General features: G+C 35.1%; 1 protein-coding gene across 13 annotated transcripts in view; it reads left to right on the top strand.

The window, feature by feature from the left end:
- The window catches only part of RYR3 (ryanodine receptor 3), a 222,397-nt gene that overhangs the window by 120,627 nt on the left and 82,294 nt on the right, over window positions 1–19,476 (top strand). For 9 of the 13 annotated variants that reach the window (XM_068684285.1, XM_068684279.1, XM_068684284.1 and 6 more), the window contains exons 39-46: window positions 4,566–4,839; window positions 6,533–6,647; window positions 10,171–10,303; window positions 11,326–11,429; window positions 13,230–13,365; window positions 17,086–17,266; window positions 17,737–17,842; window positions 19,087–19,207. In XM_068684285.1, the coding sequence (XP_068540386.1) occupies window positions 4,566–4,839; window positions 6,533–6,647; window positions 10,171–10,303; window positions 11,326–11,429; window positions 13,230–13,365; window positions 17,086–17,266; window positions 17,737–17,842; window positions 19,087–19,207 (1,170 nt within the window). The remainder of the gene's footprint in view (window positions 1–4,565; window positions 4,840–6,532; window positions 6,648–10,170; window positions 10,304–11,325; window positions 11,430–13,229; window positions 13,366–17,085; window positions 17,267–17,736; window positions 17,843–19,086; window positions 19,208–19,476) is intronic. The other 4 variants (XM_068684283.1, XM_068684282.1, XM_068684288.1 and 1 more) reach the window with 1 other exon arrangement.

The raw sequence follows: 19,476 nt of genomic DNA, 5'->3' as shown, positions 1-19,476 counted from the left end.
TGCATGCCTGAAACCATTAATTCAATTTCAGACAGTTGTTCCATCAAGAGTTGTGTGTGATTAGATAACAAAGCTGTTTTATAACTCAGGATACCTCTTATGTGATCTGCCTGTTCTGTGAAAGGATACGTTCTGTTCTGAAAGCGTATTTTGGTATGCTATGCTTGACAGTAGGTCGCAAATACATTAAATTTTATAATAATCTTATGTGCTATGTGAAAAAGGTTTTTATTATCCAGCAGTGTTTTCTCTTTAAGAACCTACTTAAAATACGTAAGTAGGACCTACTTTGTATCTGCAAAGTGTCATTTCTTCTTCAGGATTCATGCAAATTCAGTTGTTGTGAATCAGAAAGCATTCACTTCTAAAGCCCAGGGATACCCGGTATTTGGTCTCTGAAACAAGCTAGAACTCGGAGAATGAACAACATATTAGTGTTCATTATGATGACAGGACTTTGTAATTGTTAATATATAATTTAGTTAAGTCATTTCTATGGAGGACTCATCAAGCTTCCTTCAAAGATCATTAAGGAACTGCATTTTCTTGTTAAAAATGGGGAAACCTTTAACAATTTTTAGCTTGTTATCTATGTCACCATGCCCAGTACTTGGCTTGCTCCTAACTTCTGGCTGCCCTTCATCTCCTTCCCCAAGCCAGAGGCTTCTGGTTTGATAAAAGGAATAGAATGCCTTGCAGAAATGATTAAGGAAAGGTTTTTTATTTAAGATAGTAGGTGATAGTAGGTGCTTTTTAGTTTTCTGCAGGTAGAAATATAGGTCAATAGTGATCTTGTTCATGGGTTTTTGGAAATAGAAACTGTGACTGTCAAGCTCATTTAACCATGGCTCTTCAGGTGCCTCTAGTTTAGGGATGGTATCTGGTATTATAATATTAATTTTTCATATATTCTGAATGTGTATATTTGATTACCAGTCTTAGAACAGAAATCAGGAAGTAGTATTCACTGGCTTGAAAAAATGCCTAAGTTTATTTCCCGTGTTAAAACAATGAGGATCTTAGTGTGGATATATGAGAATGCTTGTGTGAAAAGGTTAAGTCTCTGTTGAATAATATTCACAGCTTGCTCAAGAAAAAAAAGGAAGATGCAGTGGTAGATTAAGTTGAAGAGCCATACAGTGTGTCCTTTGAGACTTTGTCCCTTATAGTGCTGCTTACACTGAAAACACAGAATATTAACTTAATAGTTGTAACTTAAAATATTCTTCCCACTGGCTGTTAGCTCCATTTTTTGTTGCTTGTTTCTTAAACTTTAGTTAGAGAACATTTGATAACAGTACAGCACATTTATAATTTATTAGTAGTCAAAAAGCATACCAGACTCTTGCTGACTGTCATTGAGAGGATGCTAAAGTCATCACTTCTGATTCTTTCTTTACTATTCTCATGTTTTGATTGAGTTGCAGAAGATCTTTTTCCTGAAGAGCAATGAAAAAAGACCTTCTCCATTTCAGTGTAAGGCAAAAGATGTTAGAAAGGATTAGAAGGAAGAAAATCACTAATCACTGCCACAAGCTAATACATCTGATTAGAAAAAAGACTCTAAGACAACTGAAAAAAAGCCTAAAATAAGACACATAGAAGGCATAAGAACATCATAGAAATAATTAGATTCTTATTTCCTGAGGTTTTTAACTCTAATATCTCTTAAATATTAGAGATATTTAATATTAAATATTAAATATTAAATGATTAATATAAAGTTTTTTGTTAAATTTTGCAATTATTTCTGGCTTTCTTCTTCACATAATTTCAGCTGGAAGTCCTGAGAGCATACTGCTGTTCTTAAACTTTTGGGAAGTGTATGTAAGTGTATGGGAGATGCAGCTTGGGAATTCTCTAGTTTTAGGTAACAGAAGCTGAAAAGTTCCGTGCCTTTAAGAAGTGTTTGGGTAAATTAATCCTAAGAATGAGCCTTAGAAACCTTGAGCTAGAAGCACTATTCATACACTAGAGTTGTTGGAGTTCAATAAGCATTTGGACAACACTCTCAGACCTGAGTTTTTTGGGTGATCTTTTGGGAACCCAGAAGTTGGATTTAATGATCCTTGTGAGTCCCTTCCAACTTGGATATTCTATGATTCTATGAATATGATTGGTAAGACCAACTGTTAAGATTCAGATCCTATAAATCAATACCTTCTTTCAAACATTGACAAGGACAGGCAGGAACAGAACAATTAGATATGATATTTACTACTTTTATGTTGTTCCAGTCTCCAGTTACCTTCAGCTCAGGAAGCTTCCTGTCTAAAGTAGTTTGTCTTTTTAGATCCCATTCCATTGTTCTGACAAATATGCGTGTAGTTTCCACAGAGCAAATGTGAACTTTTAGCACCTGCCACATCTTTGGCAGGGAATTTCAGGGTTCTTTCATCCATTATGTGAAGAACTACCTTAATTTTTGGCTTAGATCATGTCTTGTGAAGGGCTTTGTTTGATGGACTCTTCTTGTGTTGGACAAAAAGGTGAGTACTGGACCAGAACTACATGTCAGATTCAAGATGTGACTAAATAAATAATGGATTAACAGAATGGCATGCTGTACTGTGCTTTAACTATTCACTTCTTTATAAATACTGGGGTTTGATTTGATTATTTTTTTTCTTGGGGGGACAGAAAGTGAATTTGAGCTGATATTTTTATGGATCTATTGCCAGAACTCAGGTCTGTTAAGAATTCATTGTACTGTTAATAAATTAACATTGTTTTCCCACTTGATTTTATTTACAGCGACTTTTTCAGTTATTTTAATTATTGTTTTATTGCCAGCTTCCAGTCTTTGTCAGGTCTGCTTTTTTTTTTCTTTCTTTCTGACATTCAATGAGTTGAAAAGTTATTGGAAAGCATTAGTTATTCCAGGGAAGAAGAGTTTAATGCAAAAATTAGAGAGGAGACTATGCCATAGCACTGAAAGAATAAGCTGATTGAAGAAGTTACACAACGTTTCAAAAAGAACTTGTTTAATTTCATTCGTAACCTGCCCCTAATAATAGAGCTCTATTAATGAAATAGAGAATCCATCCCCACAGAAAAAGCCTGTTTTTTAAAACAAAATGTAAGAACTAATGGCTGTTTTCTATAAATACATCATTAAGTAAATTGTAAGAGAGAACTGGCAAGTGAAAATATATCCTGATCCATTTGGTATAAATAATGAGCATTTATTAGAACAATGACTGGGATATGTGTTTAGTTTTTAGGTAAAGTTCTTGAACTCAGGGCTTAGAAAATTTGTATAAATGGTCATTGAATATGTGACGTGTACAACACAGAACTGCTCCAAGCAATATGCATTGTGTACTTCCAAACAATACAATTTTTTAGAGAATGTATTACCAAGTGGTAGTGACTTTTCCAAAACAGATGAGTAACACAGATTAAATTCCCTATTTTAAATCAGTTTGCTTCTCTGGTTCCTTAGTGTGTATGCAACATCGCACAGTTTTGAGATGTTTCCAGGTAGGACATCATCCTCTTTGAAGATAATAGAGAATCCTTGTTTGAACAACAAAGTAGCTAAATATTCATTGAATGAACAAATAGCAAAAGCTGCTAAAGTCAACTTGTCTTGGCCCTGAATTGGATATTTGATTATTAAAAGAGAAGGAAACTATCTCATAGGTTATATCTCTTTTAGGTTAGATGTTAGGAAGAACTTCTTTACTGAAAGGGTTGTTAGGCACTGGAACAGGCTGCCCAGGGAGGTGGTGGAGTCACCATCCCTGGAAGTCTTCAAAAGACGTTTGGATGTAGAGCTTAGGGATATGGTTTAGTGGGTACTGTTAGTGTTAGGTTAGAGGTTGGACTCGATGATCTTGAGGTCTCTTCCAACCTAGAAATTCTGTGATTCTGTGATTCTGTGATTCATCCTCCTTTCTGGTAGTTTTTTTAAGTTTAGAACAGACCTTTTAATCCCCTCTAGCAAAAATAATTAGCAAGCTCAGCCCACATTCGTAAATATTTCTGGTATAATTGGAATCATACTTGCCAGCTGATAAACTCTCAATAAACTAGATAAACTCTTCAATAAACTGAAAACTTAAAGATTAATTTCTGTATTCCAAACTTAAATTTATATTCATCAAAAATATGATGTTTCTTTGACATTTTAAAATTACATTAAAGTCATTCCTAATGAAAAGGTTTTTGCATTAGAAAAAGCTCTGCAATTACTTCTATTTTATAAATTTTAATGTAGAAATGAAGGGCAAATTAAAACGTTATATTTAGTATTTCACTCACAAGGATCATTCTCAGGGTCCTACTGAGCCAAGAAGTTTTCATTGCTAACAATGCTGAATTGAATTTACTTGAACAATAAGTAGAAATTTATTGTTTTCCATCTCTCAGGAACATCACACTTACCTTGAAAGATCCAAGAATTATTTTTCCAGTTGAAAATTCTGTTCTGTCTGCTAATGTTCTTTTGCTTTCTTACAACTGTTTTCTTTTGCCTTGTCTGCTATTTTACTGTAATACATGTTTTTGACTTTTTTGTGGTTGTAAAGTCTAGTAACATTTTCTGTATTTTATTCTTTTAGCTACACTGAAGGAACTCATATCCCAGACTATGGTACGCTGGTCTCAGGAAGATCAGATTCAAGATCCAGAATTAGTTCGGATTATGTATACCCTCCTTCGTAGGCAATATGACAGCATTGGTGAGCTACTTCAAGCTCTGAGGAAAGCATACACCATTAGTGCTGCCTCTGTGAAGGATACAATTAATCTGCTTGCTGCACTGGGCCAGATTCGCTCACTTCTCAGTGTCAGAATGGGAAAAGAGGAGGAATTGCTAATGATTAATGGATTAGGGTATGGAATTAATATCATTTTATTTTTGAGTAATTCTTTCTGTTATATTAGTAAATCCTTCTACTTAATATCCTGAATGAAAATTAGTACAGTACTGAAATGCAGATGTGTATTAAATATTTCAATTTTTGGTGGAAATTTCCAGTGTGGCTCCAATTGATCTCTCTATGAGTATTATGTCTTTTTTTTTTTTTTTTCTTCCTGTGAACTAAGGTGTTTTTTTTTACCTAAAGAAACAGTATTATTTTTACAACACTGAAGCCTAATGATTATTTTTCAGATGTTTTGCTGAAGCTTTGTAAATATACATGTTTTAGCATAGATGATTTACATCTGTATTGCTGTCAATACCACACCCTTCCCAAATTTAAAGCTGACATTAATGTTGCATGCATATGTGAATAGACTTGCTGCTATCTTTCTAAGTGACAAGTTTGTACGAGTAGCTAGGTAGAACCAGCAAAGCTTTGTTGTGATCTGAAAGATTTCAAGCTGGTTAGTATTTATTATGTGATATCAATGATAACTTAAAGTATTTGTACAAGACTGCTTATATTATTCTTTATAATGTTAGAATTATAAACATTGACTTTGTGTAATCCCTGTTGGTACCAGATTATGTTATGAGATTACCTTTGTTAAGTGCCAGTAGTTTTGTACACGCCTGCATGTTTTATTACTCCTTGTGAGTAATTGTAATTGCAGGATTAGGCCAATTAATTTTGGAAGTAGAAAAATAAATAAATAATAATTTTAAATTTAAATGATATATTTAAAAGAGAAAAAGTACCTAGTTGTAAGATTACCTGAGACCTATGTTTGTTTGTCCTTCATCGAGAACATTGAACAGTTTCTTTCCTTTACAGTGGTTGTAAGGAACTTGCTACTTTGCTGTAAAAATCACAAACAAGAGTCTCTTCAGCAAGTTGAGCAATTTGTAAAAACAGTTTATTAATTAGTATGGGACAGTATTGAATAATTTGTTCTCAATGCTGAGTTAGTGAAATTGGTGAGAATTCTAGGAGGGATAAAGGGTAAGTTTTAGAAATTTTAGAAATCCTTGTATCCCCTATGAAAACACATAAACTGTGTTCTGGATTGTGAAACCAATACAGAGGTTCCAGAATATGTTGAAAGGTGGGCAGAGTGAAAATTGTAAAATATTCCTGTTATTTAAGAGGACATTATGCCATGTTAAATACTCTTCTAGATAGTTCTAATTTTGGAAATATCAATGAAAAACATTTAATATCCTTTAAAATTAAGTCGCTTTAGTATCTTCTACTTTATGAACTGATAAAATTAATTGTGGTGTTTCTGCAGAGATGAAATTAGATTTAGATTTATTGATCCCCATTCTCTACTTACAACGTAATTGAATATATTCTTTTACACTTAGATCTTAACACAGTATGTTTTTTTCTTTAAAGAGAACAGATGGTAAGAGCAATTTAAAAATGAAGAAAAATGTCATTTTGAAATAATAGTGTTTAGGTTCTTGTTACATAGAATTCATGACAATTAGAGGAATGACAGCATGTTTAAATGTGAAGCATTTATTTGTCAGATGTTTTTGTGTTACACTGAAATCTGAGAATTTAAAATCATATTGTGACAATGAATGCATATGTCTGAAATCTCTAATAGATGAAAATAGTATTTCTTGAAAATGTTGCCTTTTCTCCTACTTCAGGGATATAATGAACAACAAGGTGTTTTATCAGCATCCTAACTTAATGAGAGTCTTGGGCATGCATGAGACAGTTATGGATGTGATGGTGAATGTGCTTGGAGGAGATAAGTCTCAGGTAATTTCACTGTAATTTTATTATTAGTTTTGCATCTTGTACCTTTGGAAAAGTGTAAAAAATATGTTAGAGAAAGCTAAGATAAATAGATCTCCGTATATATAAGATTTTGCTTGTACCATTCAAAATATTGATTAATGTTAAAAATTGAACAGTTCTTACAGTAGTAGAGGGACTGTCATTCTAGGACTTAATTTTTAAAAAGTGAGAGAGAGGTAAGAGGTATTTTGTCTTTGAATTGTTCCTTAAAAGTTTGTGTTTTTTTTAAGTTTTAAATTAAATATACATGTTATGTGCATATATGAGAGGCTTAGCTCTGCTAGGAAAATAGTCCTCTTCATCTTAGATAAAGTGTTGTTAACAATAAACTGTATAATAAATTAATTTACAGCAACTTTATTTTGAATGCTCAAATTCAAATACTTGAGCTGTAATTTTCCTGCAAAATCGTGTTTTGTCTTTTCTTAGTGTTATGTTTGAATACCTATATGTTATTTTAAAGGTAGAATGGCATAAATATTTTGAGAAGCATAACTGAACATTCCTCCAGCTACCCAAGGCAAGTTAGAAATGAATTGGGCTTATCTTCTCCTTGCTTATGCCTGATGTTTTAATGCTAATGCCACCCTCCCCAAAACAGGGGTCTCCTCTTCTCCGAATACTGCTTACCTTTTTTTTTCTTTTGTACGGCCAGGCATACTACAATTATTTATAACCTGATAAATACTTATGTAATTTATAGGTGTCACAACCTTCTGTTTTTGCTACAATTTGTACATAAATTCCGAAGTGATAAAATCAACCAACCAACCAAACAAACAAACAAAAAATAAACCACTGTTCCTTCTGTTTCTACTAAAGAATGTTATCACAGAGAATTTTTATAACACAAAAATACATCATAGAAGTTACCGTGATATTTTTCATGAGGAATGTAGACCTAGAAAATTAGTTGTTAACCTGGTATCATTTAATGAGTCTGGCCACCCAAAATATCCTATTTTATATCCCTATCTCTATAAATTGTGTGGGGAATCCAAAACTTCACTCATTGAACTGGGCTTGGCACAGGAATAGAAATCGTATCAAGAAATATGAATATGAAATAGGGTGTGTTTAGAATTTGATCTATTCCAGTCTCACGGTGCCTCATTTTCTCCTTAAGAGTGGAAACTTGTATATACCCACCATTCAGAACCCTTTTTTTTTTTTAATGGAAATGGAGGGTTATAGTCATATTATGAAATAACACAGCAAGGCTTATTAATGGAGTTTTGCACACCATTAACGCAGATTTTAGATATTGCGATGGGGAGATTACACAGAGCAAACCATTGGACAAGGAACTGTACAGGCAGAGAAATGTTTCTGAGTTCCAAATGTGAAATATCTTCCATACGAACCTCGCAGGGAGAACACTGCTTTTTAAAATGATTGCCATATGCTGTCTGTTGATCTCCTGCTGGCATGCTTATCTTCTAAGCATGTATAGAAGTCTCACTTGAAAGGTTGTTCACTTAGGAACAGGTAGTCATTAAACTGGAATAGGTATATGCCTCTGTATGCTGGGGATTTTTTACTTTTTACACCCAGGTAAGGTGTCCTTAAGAAGAAAGGAGTAGGGCCAGAAACAGTGTGCATGCCTTGGTCAGTTCTGGTTTTATATACTCAGTTGAAATTCTGCAGGCTTTTGTCCAATGACTTGCTTATGTACAGTTAAGGAATAGTGGTGGCATCAGACATTAAGACATTGCTCTTTGTGCTCTCAGTTGAGTTTCTAACAACTCTATTGTTAGTTATCTTTCAAAAAGCAATGCCCTTTTTGACTCTCAAAATGAAAACTTTTTACTTCAAAATTACTTCTTACTGGTTTGGGAATTTTCAAATTTCATTTTTGTATCAATACCTGTTAATAATAAAGAATTTCTAAAATGACAATTTTTTGACATTGTCGCTCTTACTGTAATTTTGTAAACAAGGTTATGTCACACATTCTGCTTAGTTTAAAATCCCTTTAAATTATGGGAGTGGGAGCTTTACTGAATGTTTTCAGGAATGAACGAATGTTTTCCATTCATTTTCTTCTGTCATACATTTAAAAACAGAAATCATGTCTATTGCTACTTTTACATAGTAGCACCTTCATGACTAAAATTTAAAAGTTAGCTGCACAAAAACAAACAAACAAACAAACAGACCCCTTTAGCAAACTATGGTTAATCAACTCAAGTCTATGGAAGTTAGGAAATGCACCTGATGTCTTGAATAGATAATACATTATCATATAAATTTTAATTAACATAATCATTTTTTTTCCCCACAAAGCTGTTGTCTCAGTTGAAAAGGCTGCATTAGTATGAATTAGAGTTGTTCTGTAAAGGAGGCAATATTTATTATACTTTGTATAAGTAATATAAGTAATGTTATTTGTAGTTGCAAGGTATGAAGTGAAGGAGGCAGGATGTCAGAGGAAGAAAAAACATGGTATTTTGATTAAAGTGCTTGAATATCACGTTGAATCTCACATAATATAGAATTTTATAGAATGTTACATTCTATAATTTTATATTACATTCTAGAATTTTATAGAATATTACAGAGTGTGTGTGTGTATATATGTATATATAATACATTCCTATTTTTGCCTGATGAGTGCTGGTCAGATTGTTTCAAAAAGAATTCTCCTGGGTGGTCATTAATTTTCTGCCTAATTTTCTGTGCATCCTTAGGATGCAGATTTGCAATGGTGCTTGACACTTTAAATGCTATATAATGGTAAATGTAATACATCTGATAGGATAACCTTAAAAGAAACATCAAAAGTCTCTCCTAAGATTTTTGATCTTGTTCTTTCATCTCCTTTCAGTAAAATGTGAAACTGGCATAAGTTTTTCATGTCAGAAGATGTTATGACTAATTGCGGTCTGTGAAATGTTCATTTGGGTATGCTACAGATTAAATTATTTTATTTTCAGAAGAGAAATCCTTTGAGTGTAATGCACAGCATGGAAAATGTCTTTAAAAAAATTGCACAGCAAAAATAAAATATTAATGTATGTTATTAGGCGTATGCATTGAGGAATGTAGAAGTCTTGTAGAAACCTTTTTTAAAAGACCGCGTATTCTTATTGTAATGAATATGTTTGGATAAACTAAGGTCCTTATTCTGCTGTGACCTAATATTTTTTGGTTGAGCTTGTTACCATAATGTTGTTTATGTATAACCACATTTGCAAGTCTGCAGATTGCTTTGTTTGAGAGTTGAGAAATAGCTCTCAGTTTTTCTTCATTATGTCCCCTAGAGTCCCCTGTAAAATGATTTTTCAACATTTTAAACCCAATGGCCTAATGAACGCAAAAGTTAAAAGGAAATGCAGGTCCTTTCTTAAATTAGAACAAGAGCAACCATCAACTGCTTGTCACCTTGGTAACTTCACTATACTTTCCTTATTAGGGATGCAGGAAGACGAACTGGAACAGATTGGTAATTAACATATTTCACTGGTTTGTCAACTTTCTTCAGCAGATCGCTTTTCCTAAGATGGTGGCAAGCTGTTGTCGATTCCTGTGCTACTTCTGTCGAATTAGTCGCCAAAACCAAAAAGCCATGTTTGAGCATCTTAGTTACTTACTGGAAAACAGCAGCGTTGGGCTGGGTATGTCACGTAGCTGTAACAGTTAAAACCAAGACAAAGAAGGGAATGTGCTAACACAAGTCTGTCATCTAATTTGTATAGCAAGTTGAACCGTGTGCTGAAGCCTCTCTTACATTTTCACATTTTTCTTTCATCTTTATATGTCTGTTAATTATATTTGAAACAGAGTAGTTTAATATGTTTTTTAAAATATCTTGAAAGATTTAGGATGAAATCCATGCTGTTTGACATTTTTTTCCATCCAATATAATTGCAATTGGAAATCTAAGATTAATTTAACCCTCTGGAAAGGGTCAGTTTCATCTGGGCATCCATACAAGTTACTTTTCATTTTTTGTTGTTGTTTCCCTTCCCTCTAAATCTCTAAATCACTGATGTGAATATCATATTTTTCCTTTGGAATAGGTGTTTGATTTTAAAATGTGGATGTACTAGATTTTGTAGCTCAAGAAAATTTCTCTTGGCTAGGTAGATGGCCTATATCAATAAGGTATATCAAGACAAGATAGCTTGTGATTTCACAGTGTTTTAGCTCTTCATGATTGCTATTTCCATCCCTACATTTGCCCATATAAAACACAGAAAATGGAATAAGAATGAAAGAATGAAAACAGGCAACGCTGAAGTTTGACAGTGGATATTTTAGCTGAATATAGGCATATTATAAGTCTTGAATTGGTATGGTTGTACAATTTCTTAGAGTTATATAGCTGGAATGTTGCTCTGCTAGATAAATAGATGTATATATTTTTTCTAGTTCTCTATGTTGTTAATACTGATTTCTTTATCTGCATTTAAAAGAAGCATAGTTCTTTATGTTTGTGGATATGGATGCCAAGACAGAAAAGAATTTCAGCATTTATTTTAACATTATTTGAAAGTTAACCATGTTCTTGATTGAAGAACAGCCTTACAACACACTGTTAATATGTTTAGATTCTATTGTGATTGCTGCCATCTGCTGCATGACTGTGATTACTGCAAACTGAATTTAATTTTTGTACATTAACATTCTTCTGCAGCATTTCCTTCAATGAGAGGTTCAACACCACTAGATGTTGCAGCAGCCTCCGTAATGGACAATAATGAGCTTGCACTAGCACTGGAAGAGCCAGATCTGGATAAAGTAAGTGATCACTCTAACCTACTTATTCAACAGTGTACTTGTAGTAGAAGGGAAAAGGGCAAGTCTGATCACAGTAATTTTGAATATGATCTTTTAAGAAATAGTTGCTCTAGGAATGTGCTGTCTTAGGATGAGGTTTACTGAGCAGTATTTTCCTTGGCTCTATACCCTGCTTTGGATTTATACTTGGTGGGAATCACAGCAAGAGAGAACAAGAAGGTGTTTTCCTATCTTCTGTATCCTTTCACTATTATTATCAGCTAGAAAGAATAACAATAAAAAAGGCATGAAACAGGAGAAAGACATGTCAGGAAACGTTGTCTGGAGAAGAGCAAATTCAGGTGAAGTAAGAGGAGAAGGTGAAGAAAAGTCTTATGGCTTAAATAAATCAAAGACATTGATGGGGAAAACAGAAGTAAAATAGTAGGTTTGATACACAAAGAAAGGAAGTTGGAATAGGATATTTGGTTTAGCTGCAGCAGTAAATTGAATCCAGGATTCAGGTAGTATTCCTAACCATTCACAGTGGTTAGGAATAAAGGGAAATTTAAGGAGAAGAGGGATGAAGTAGGAATAGTGGGTAAAAAGATACAAAAACTTGCATAAAGTTCTCTGTATACCTGGGAAGGAGAACAAAACAGTAGATGGAAGGTGGATACAAAGTCAGAAGAAAAGGAATGCAGGGAAGGGAAGGGATATGTTCTAACACAGCAGTGGGAAACAGAAGCCAGAAGGCAGAGTTTAATATGATAGTTTGGCAGAGGTAAAGCCTTTGTGGAGTATGGGGATAGATGAGGGTAGAAGTGGGTGAAGAATGGTTGTGGTGGTGTTTGTATTCAGCATATACATTGGGAGAGGCAAAGGTTAGAAAATGGAAATAAATGGACATATGATGGGGATAGCTCAGAGAAGATCGGGACAGGAATATGAATAGAAAGGGTGTGAGAGCACAGGAATATGCTAATTTGATAAAGATAACATTGAGAGCAATTCCCAGGTTTTTTATCATTTGCAAACTTGCTAAAGGTGCCCTCCATTCTATTTTTAATGAAATATTAACAGTATTGACCCCAGGATACACTGTTAGTGACTGGAGCACCAGCATTGACCATATTTTCAAGGAAAGTAATGTTAGGCAAGTCAGTGAATTACCTATTTCAAAACCTATTTGAGGACTAAAATCATGCTCAATTTGTAATTTCTCAGTGATTTGTCATGCTTAAAGATATTCTTCTTGATAAGAAATGTTATATCGGGTATTTGTGTATTACCAAAAATTTTAATCTTTATGGTTCTCCAGACACTTAACTGATATTGAGCAATCTCCTGAAAATTTTAATTATTTGCATATCTATTAGAATTGGATTTACAGTAGGTAAGCTTCCGATGCAACATTTACTTTGGTGTTTTAGCAAATTATTCATACATAGCTATTTATGTGATTTTGAAGTTGTTAGTATTTTTAACTGTTGTTTAAAAAGTGGAAAAAAGATTTGAATATTTAATTCCTTAGTATTTTATTTTACTTTTTACTTTCCAAATTAAACCTTTTTCATGTTGTTGTGTTGCTGTGTCATGATATAGTTTGGTAGTTTCAGAAATAAAGAGTGTTTGGCTTTTTTGTCATTATCAAAAGCAAGAACTAGAAACTGACTGATGCAATATTGAGCTGTGTTGGTAGTTTCTCAGATGAAACACCGCATATTAAAACCATGTTATTTTAAAAAAAATCATGCATCGGCAGTATTTTTATAAATCTGTTTCCACATACATGAATAAATAATTGCTTCTGTATTGTAGGTTGTTACTTATTTGGCTGGTTGTGGCCTGCAGAGTTGTCCAGTATTGCTAGCTAAAGGATATCCAGACATTGGATGGAATCCAATAGAGGGTGAACGTTACCTGTCATTCTTAAGATTTGCAGTTTTTGTTAACAGTAAGTATAATTTCTTGACATTCTATGAAAAGGGTTTCTTAAAATTACTTTCCTGTACATAAGAATGTGTTAATGGATGAAGAGAGGATAACGCATACCATTCTCATCGCAAACAACAGGTAATTATTATATGCTGTTTATTAATTTATTTTTTTTTGAATCTTCAAAGTTATAGTTACTTTTTTGTTATTCCTTTTGCAATTTTTATTATTGATTTGAGTATCTTATTAAGGTAGCAAATGAAGTTAGGAATTCTATCAATAAGTAAACTGTGTATAGAGTAAATTGCAGTATTTTAGGTCAGACCGTGATATATCTGAAAACAAAACCAGTTTGCTCTGATTTTAGAACTTTCTTGGCCACTAAGCCACCGGGAGAATTAGAGGTTTGTAATTAAGCTACTTTGCATTACAAAAGGCAATTTTCCAATAGAGCGCTGGCTTATGTAGTTTTCTGAGGTATCAGGTTCTAAGGCATCTAGTAAAAAACAAGATCTGTGCAAAGTCAGGAGTTGTGTTCATTCAAGATCATACCTGTGTTTTAAGTGGGGAAAATACAAAACTGAAATATTTGAAGTGCTTAGCTGCTCCTTCCAAAACCTCCTCATCCCAGTTATCTCACCTACCTTCCTTTGACTCTGACTTCATAGAATCACAGAATGGCCTGGGTTGAAAAGTACCTTAAACATCATCTAGTTTCAACCTCCCTGCTCTGGGCAAGGTTGGCAACCACTAGAGCAGGCTGCCCAGAGCCACATCCAGCCTGGCCTTGAATGCCTCCATGGATGGGGCATCCACACCTCTCTGGGCAACCTGTTCAGTGCCTCACTACCCTCTGAATGAAAACCTTTCTCCTAATATCTACCTAAATCTCCCCTGCATTAGTTTAAAACCATTCCCTCTTGTCCTATCACTACCAATACATGTAAACAGGCATTCCCCCTCCTGTTTATACACTCCCTTTAAGTACTGGAAGGCTGCAATGAGGTCTCCCCGGAGCCTTCTCTTCTCCAAGCTAAACAAGCCCAGTTCCCTCAACCTTTCTTCATAGCAGGGGTGCTCCAGCCCTCTGATCACCACAGTGGCCCTCCTCTGGACCTGTTTGAAGAGCTCCACATCCTTTTTGTGCTGGTGGCCCCAGGCCTACATGCAGTATTCCAGGTGGGGTCTTACAAGAGCAGAGTAGAGGGGGACAATCACCTCCCTCTCCCTGCTGGCCACCCCTATTTTAATGCAACCCAGGACATAGCTGGCCTTCCGGGCTGCAAGCATGGACTGCTGGCTCACATCCAGCTTCTCATCCATCAGGACCCCCAAGTCCTTCTCTGCAGGGCTGCTCTCAAGTTCTTATTCTCCCAGTCTATATAAATACCTGGGATTGCCCCAGCCCAAGTGCAACACCTTGCACTTGGCCTTGTTGAACCTCATTAGGTTCTCATTGGCCCACTTCTCCAGTCTGTTCAGGTCCCTCTGGATGGCACCCCTTCTCTCTATTGTATCAACTGTACTGCTCATCTTGGTGTCATCTGCAAACTTGCTGAGGATTCTGTCATCTGTGTCGTTGATAAAGATGCTGAAGAGCACCAGACCCAAGACCGACCCCTAAGGGACACCACTTGTGATTGGCCTCCACCCAGACATAGAACCATTGAACATAACCCTTTGGCTGTGACCAGCCAACCAATTCTTTATCCACCTAACAGTCCATCCTTCAAATCCATACCTCTCCAATTTAGAGAGAAGAATGTGGCGAGGGACCATATCAAAGCCTTTGACTTCCTGATGGCCCTTTTATTCATTGCTAAAAAACACAGTTTCTAATCCCATTTTTTAGTGTGTGTTCAGGATACAAAATTCAATTCAGTATAAACTGGATACTAAAGTTTATGTGCTGGGATATTATTGTAGCTTGTAAGTAAAATACTGATACTGATGATCTGTGGGATAAAGCTACTGACATCACAAGTTCAGTGACTGAACTCTTTCCTTTCCTGTGTTTTCTTCCTATATGTCCCATTAATCTCATATCATCCCACAGATTATAAGGTGTGCACTGTGAATTTTCTGAATGTTTGCATTCAACCATGAGCTGAGCTTTTTTTTTTTTTACTGGGTCACAACCTATGTGCCTTTCCTGAATTTATATAGCAGATAACCTACTTTCTTCCCTTTTGAACTATACATACGTTTTTCCACACAAAGTTTATTTGAACGTGTTTTTTGTGTATAGAGAAGATGAAGTATTCAATTTCAGGCTTTAAACAACAAGAAGAGTATTTAACCAACATGTAAGGATGCAGTAGAACAAATCAGGAGATTTTACCCCTAGATAGATTTCATCTAAATATGAGTTGTTATTCTTTAGTTATACTGAGAAGATTCAACTCTAAGATGAGTGTTCCACTGATGAAGTACCAAATCCAGAATGTTAAGCAACATTTTTTTGTTTTAGCTGGCCCACTTAAAATCAAATAATTCTTGTCCTGTGCTAGGTCTGGCTGGAATGGAATTAACTTTCTTCATAGGAGTCCGTAAAGTGCTGAAACACTGTTGATAAATTACACATATTCTGGCTATTGCTGAACACTATTTGCACAGTGTGACAGCTTTCTCGATTTTTTCCCACTCTGTCCCCTTCGTTGCCCCCAGCGAGTACACTCAGGCTGGGCTAGAAGTTAGCAGTGGGCACATAGCCATGAGAGCTGACCCAAACAGATAATTCCATATCATATGACATAGTGGTCAACAATAAAAGCTCAGGGAAAGGATTAGGGCAAGGGAGACGTTCATGGTCATTGTGTTTGTCTTCCCATACAACCATTATGTGTTCTGGGGCCCTGCTTTCCAGGAACTGGCTAAATATTTTATGCCACGCTTCACCGCCTATGTGAAGTGGTGAATAAATTCATCTTTTTGCTTTGCTTGCATGCACAGCTTTTGCTTTTCTGCTAAACTGTTATCTCAACCCATGAGTTGTCTCACCTTCCTTCTGGCTTCTCCCTCTCCTGAAGGGGATGGGAGGGAACAAGAGGCTGGGTGGTTGTTGGCTGGGGTCAACACCCCCCCACACCTTCCCTTCACCTGTCCAATTGCTGGATTATTGCCTGCAGTCACCCTTTATACAAGAAGCTAAAGTGAATTTTATTCAATGTGTGTGGTATCATGAACTTCAGTAAGAAGTACATTTCTCTGTCTGTGTGTCAGGAGCGCTGCTTACAAGATATTTCCTAAAGCCATGAATGAATTTATTCAAAATATACCTGTCTGTAAATGGAGTCCATCAAAAACTATGTCTCATTATCATTTGTACAGTTTGCCCAGGAGTAGAAAACTGCCACTTTCAGTGGCATTCTCACTTGTCGGTATTATATGTTTGGGTTACTTTCTAGTCCATTTTGTGCAAAAGAACCTATCACAATATTTAACTCTAGGAGGAAGTAGTCTTTGGCACAAAAAGTAAATTAACCTTCTGAAGTGAACCTTCTAGACTGAGTGTAGTAAAACTTTGGCGAGGCATGTGTATACTGTCACTTTTAAACCTAGGTATCCTTTGGTAAAGCACATCTCATGCTGCCAAAATGATAGTTCTTTGCTTTTAGAAATAAGATTGAAGATTTATTTTATATTTTGTAAAATTCAGAGGAAAATAGTCTCCTTCTGACTAAAGGATACCTTTCAGGAGAAAATATGTATTATGCTACGACTTTATTTTGGTCTTCAGGTGAAAGTGTTGAAGAAAATGCAAGTGTTGTTGTCAAGCTCCTTATTCGACGACCAGAGTGCTTTGGACCAGACCTTAGAGGAGAAGGAGGAAATGGTTTACTGGCAGCTATGCAAGAAGCTATCAGAATCTCAGAGAATCCTTCTCGTGACCTTCCCTCACAAGGATATAAGAGAGAAGGGTAAGTAAACGTGAATGCATGTTTGGAAAATGATGATTTAATAGCTGGTTTAATCTCACCAGAGGTATATCAATAATAGACCCTATTGGGTAAGTCATTATACAAACCCAGAACATTAGAGATTCACACCCACAAACAGTTGTCATGTGGAGTTTGTGAAATATGATAATGTAGAATAAGAGTTACAGAAGAGAAGAAGCCTGAAGGACAAAGCAAATAATTCTGTATGTTACAGAATGAAGCTAAGATAATGGTAAAGTGAAAGAGGAAGACAGAAGGGTGATATGAAGTAGTTATTACTGTTCAATTGTTTCCTAACTCTAGGGATTTAAAAAAAAAAATGTAGTCTGTAGCAAGAGGAAATGGTTGTATCTGATTTATAGTCTCTGGATCATGGATCTAGCTCCAGAGAGGAGCTATAAGCTTGGATTAGCAAAAACTACTCACTGGTATTACTGATTATCTTTTAGTGATGAGGAGGAGGAAGAGGAGGAGATTGTGCACATGGGCAATGCAATCATGTCATTTTACTCAGCTCTCATAGATTTACTTGGACGCTGTGCACCAGAAATGCATGTAAGTTCATTCTGTCACTTGTTCAGAAAATGTGGGAGATTTGTAAACAGAACTGTATGTGTCTAACTAAAATAGTCTCTATTCAAAGGCTTTCTACTATCAAGAGGTATGCTTTATTACATTTTTCACTGTATCTATACAGATGTGTTCCCTGCCAACTGTTCATAAAGAATCACTGACTTTTGATTCCTAGTGTTCTGTTATTTATGTAAGATTTGGGATTTTTGTATGACTATAGGATTAAAGCCAAAATGAACTACTAGTGGTACACATTTACACTGCCAATAAAATTTCTGAAGCTGGCCCTTTACTGTCCTCTAGAAAGCCACAAAAGTAATTTTCATAACAGTGTGATGCAGAGCTTCATTCTTGTGTACTGTTGAAATATGGTATTAACACTACATGAATACATGGAAAAATAAGTGAAATAACACTTTTGAATGTGTAATGCCTGTAAAATAGCCACATATAAAACTTGGTGTTAAAGTGACTTTTACTTGTCACTATTTAAAATGCTTTAGTAACACGCATCCAGATCCAAGTGCCATATTTATGTGTCTCAGTACAACAAAAAGCAAGAGATTTGACTTGTAACCTCCATACTTAAAATTACCAAAGCTATTAGCTTTACTACCTGTAAATTGTATCTAGCTGTATATTGCTAGTTTCATGTTAAGAAAATTACTGGAAGAGGTTTTCAGAGAGACGGATTGTGAATATGTAATTTCTGCTAGAAGGTAAAACAAGTTGGTCACCCCATTATTGTTAATTCCTTTTGTGATTTTTACTGCATAAAAATAATAGGAAAATGTGTAGATACATCTGACAGATTTGCATCTGTTCATAGTATAAAAAGGCAAGCTGAAAAGCTATCACTGAATGTTCTGTAAGTAACTTGAGTCTTTCAGAAATTTTTGCTTTCAGCACTTCATCTGATTGATCCTTGGAAAGCTTAGCCATGTAGCTGTTTGTTTGTTTGTTTTATTAGGAATTTATAGCATCAATAAATTATCCATTTATGATACCAAAATTAGGAATGATGAAAAAGTAGGATAAGCTTAAAATCAGCATTCCTTTATAGTGCTGTGATAGATTGGATTTCTATGATTTTTTTTCCAGGCACTACAGTGTTTCCAAAAAAAACATACTAATATCAGGTTGTTTTTTTTTTAATTGAATTTATTTTATTTTTTTCAGATTTCACTCAGTATTAACTTTCTTAATTGGTGCATTTTTTCTAACAGCTTATTCAAAGTGGAAAAGGTGAAGCTATTCGAATCAGGTCAATCCTCCGATCTCTAGTGCCAACTGAAGATTTGGTTGGGATTATAAGTATACCGCTAAAGCTGTCAACAGTTAACAAAGGTAACTTCATTACTTTTAGTATATAAGTTCACATTTTGTAAAAAGCTGTTAACACATAACTTTCAGGTGTGAAATGTTCTTTAGATTTTAATTAGGTATGGATCAGTTAGACCTATAGAAGAGATACTTGGTCCTGTGGAGCAGAGAACGTAAAAACATAAGAAATACCTTACTGGAACACTGTAGTGGCCCATCTGTCCCAGTATTTTGTCTCCTGCAGTTGCTATAGAGACACTATCTCTTTAGGTATAACACATAAACTTGACCTC

The sequence above is a fragment of the Anas acuta genome, chromosome 5, assembly GCF_963932015.1.
Source record: "Anas acuta chromosome 5, bAnaAcu1.1, whole genome shotgun sequence".
Taxonomy (NCBI): domain Eukaryota; kingdom Metazoa; phylum Chordata; class Aves; order Anseriformes; family Anatidae; genus Anas; species Anas acuta.
This window is presented reverse-complemented; position numbering and strand designations above follow the sequence as displayed.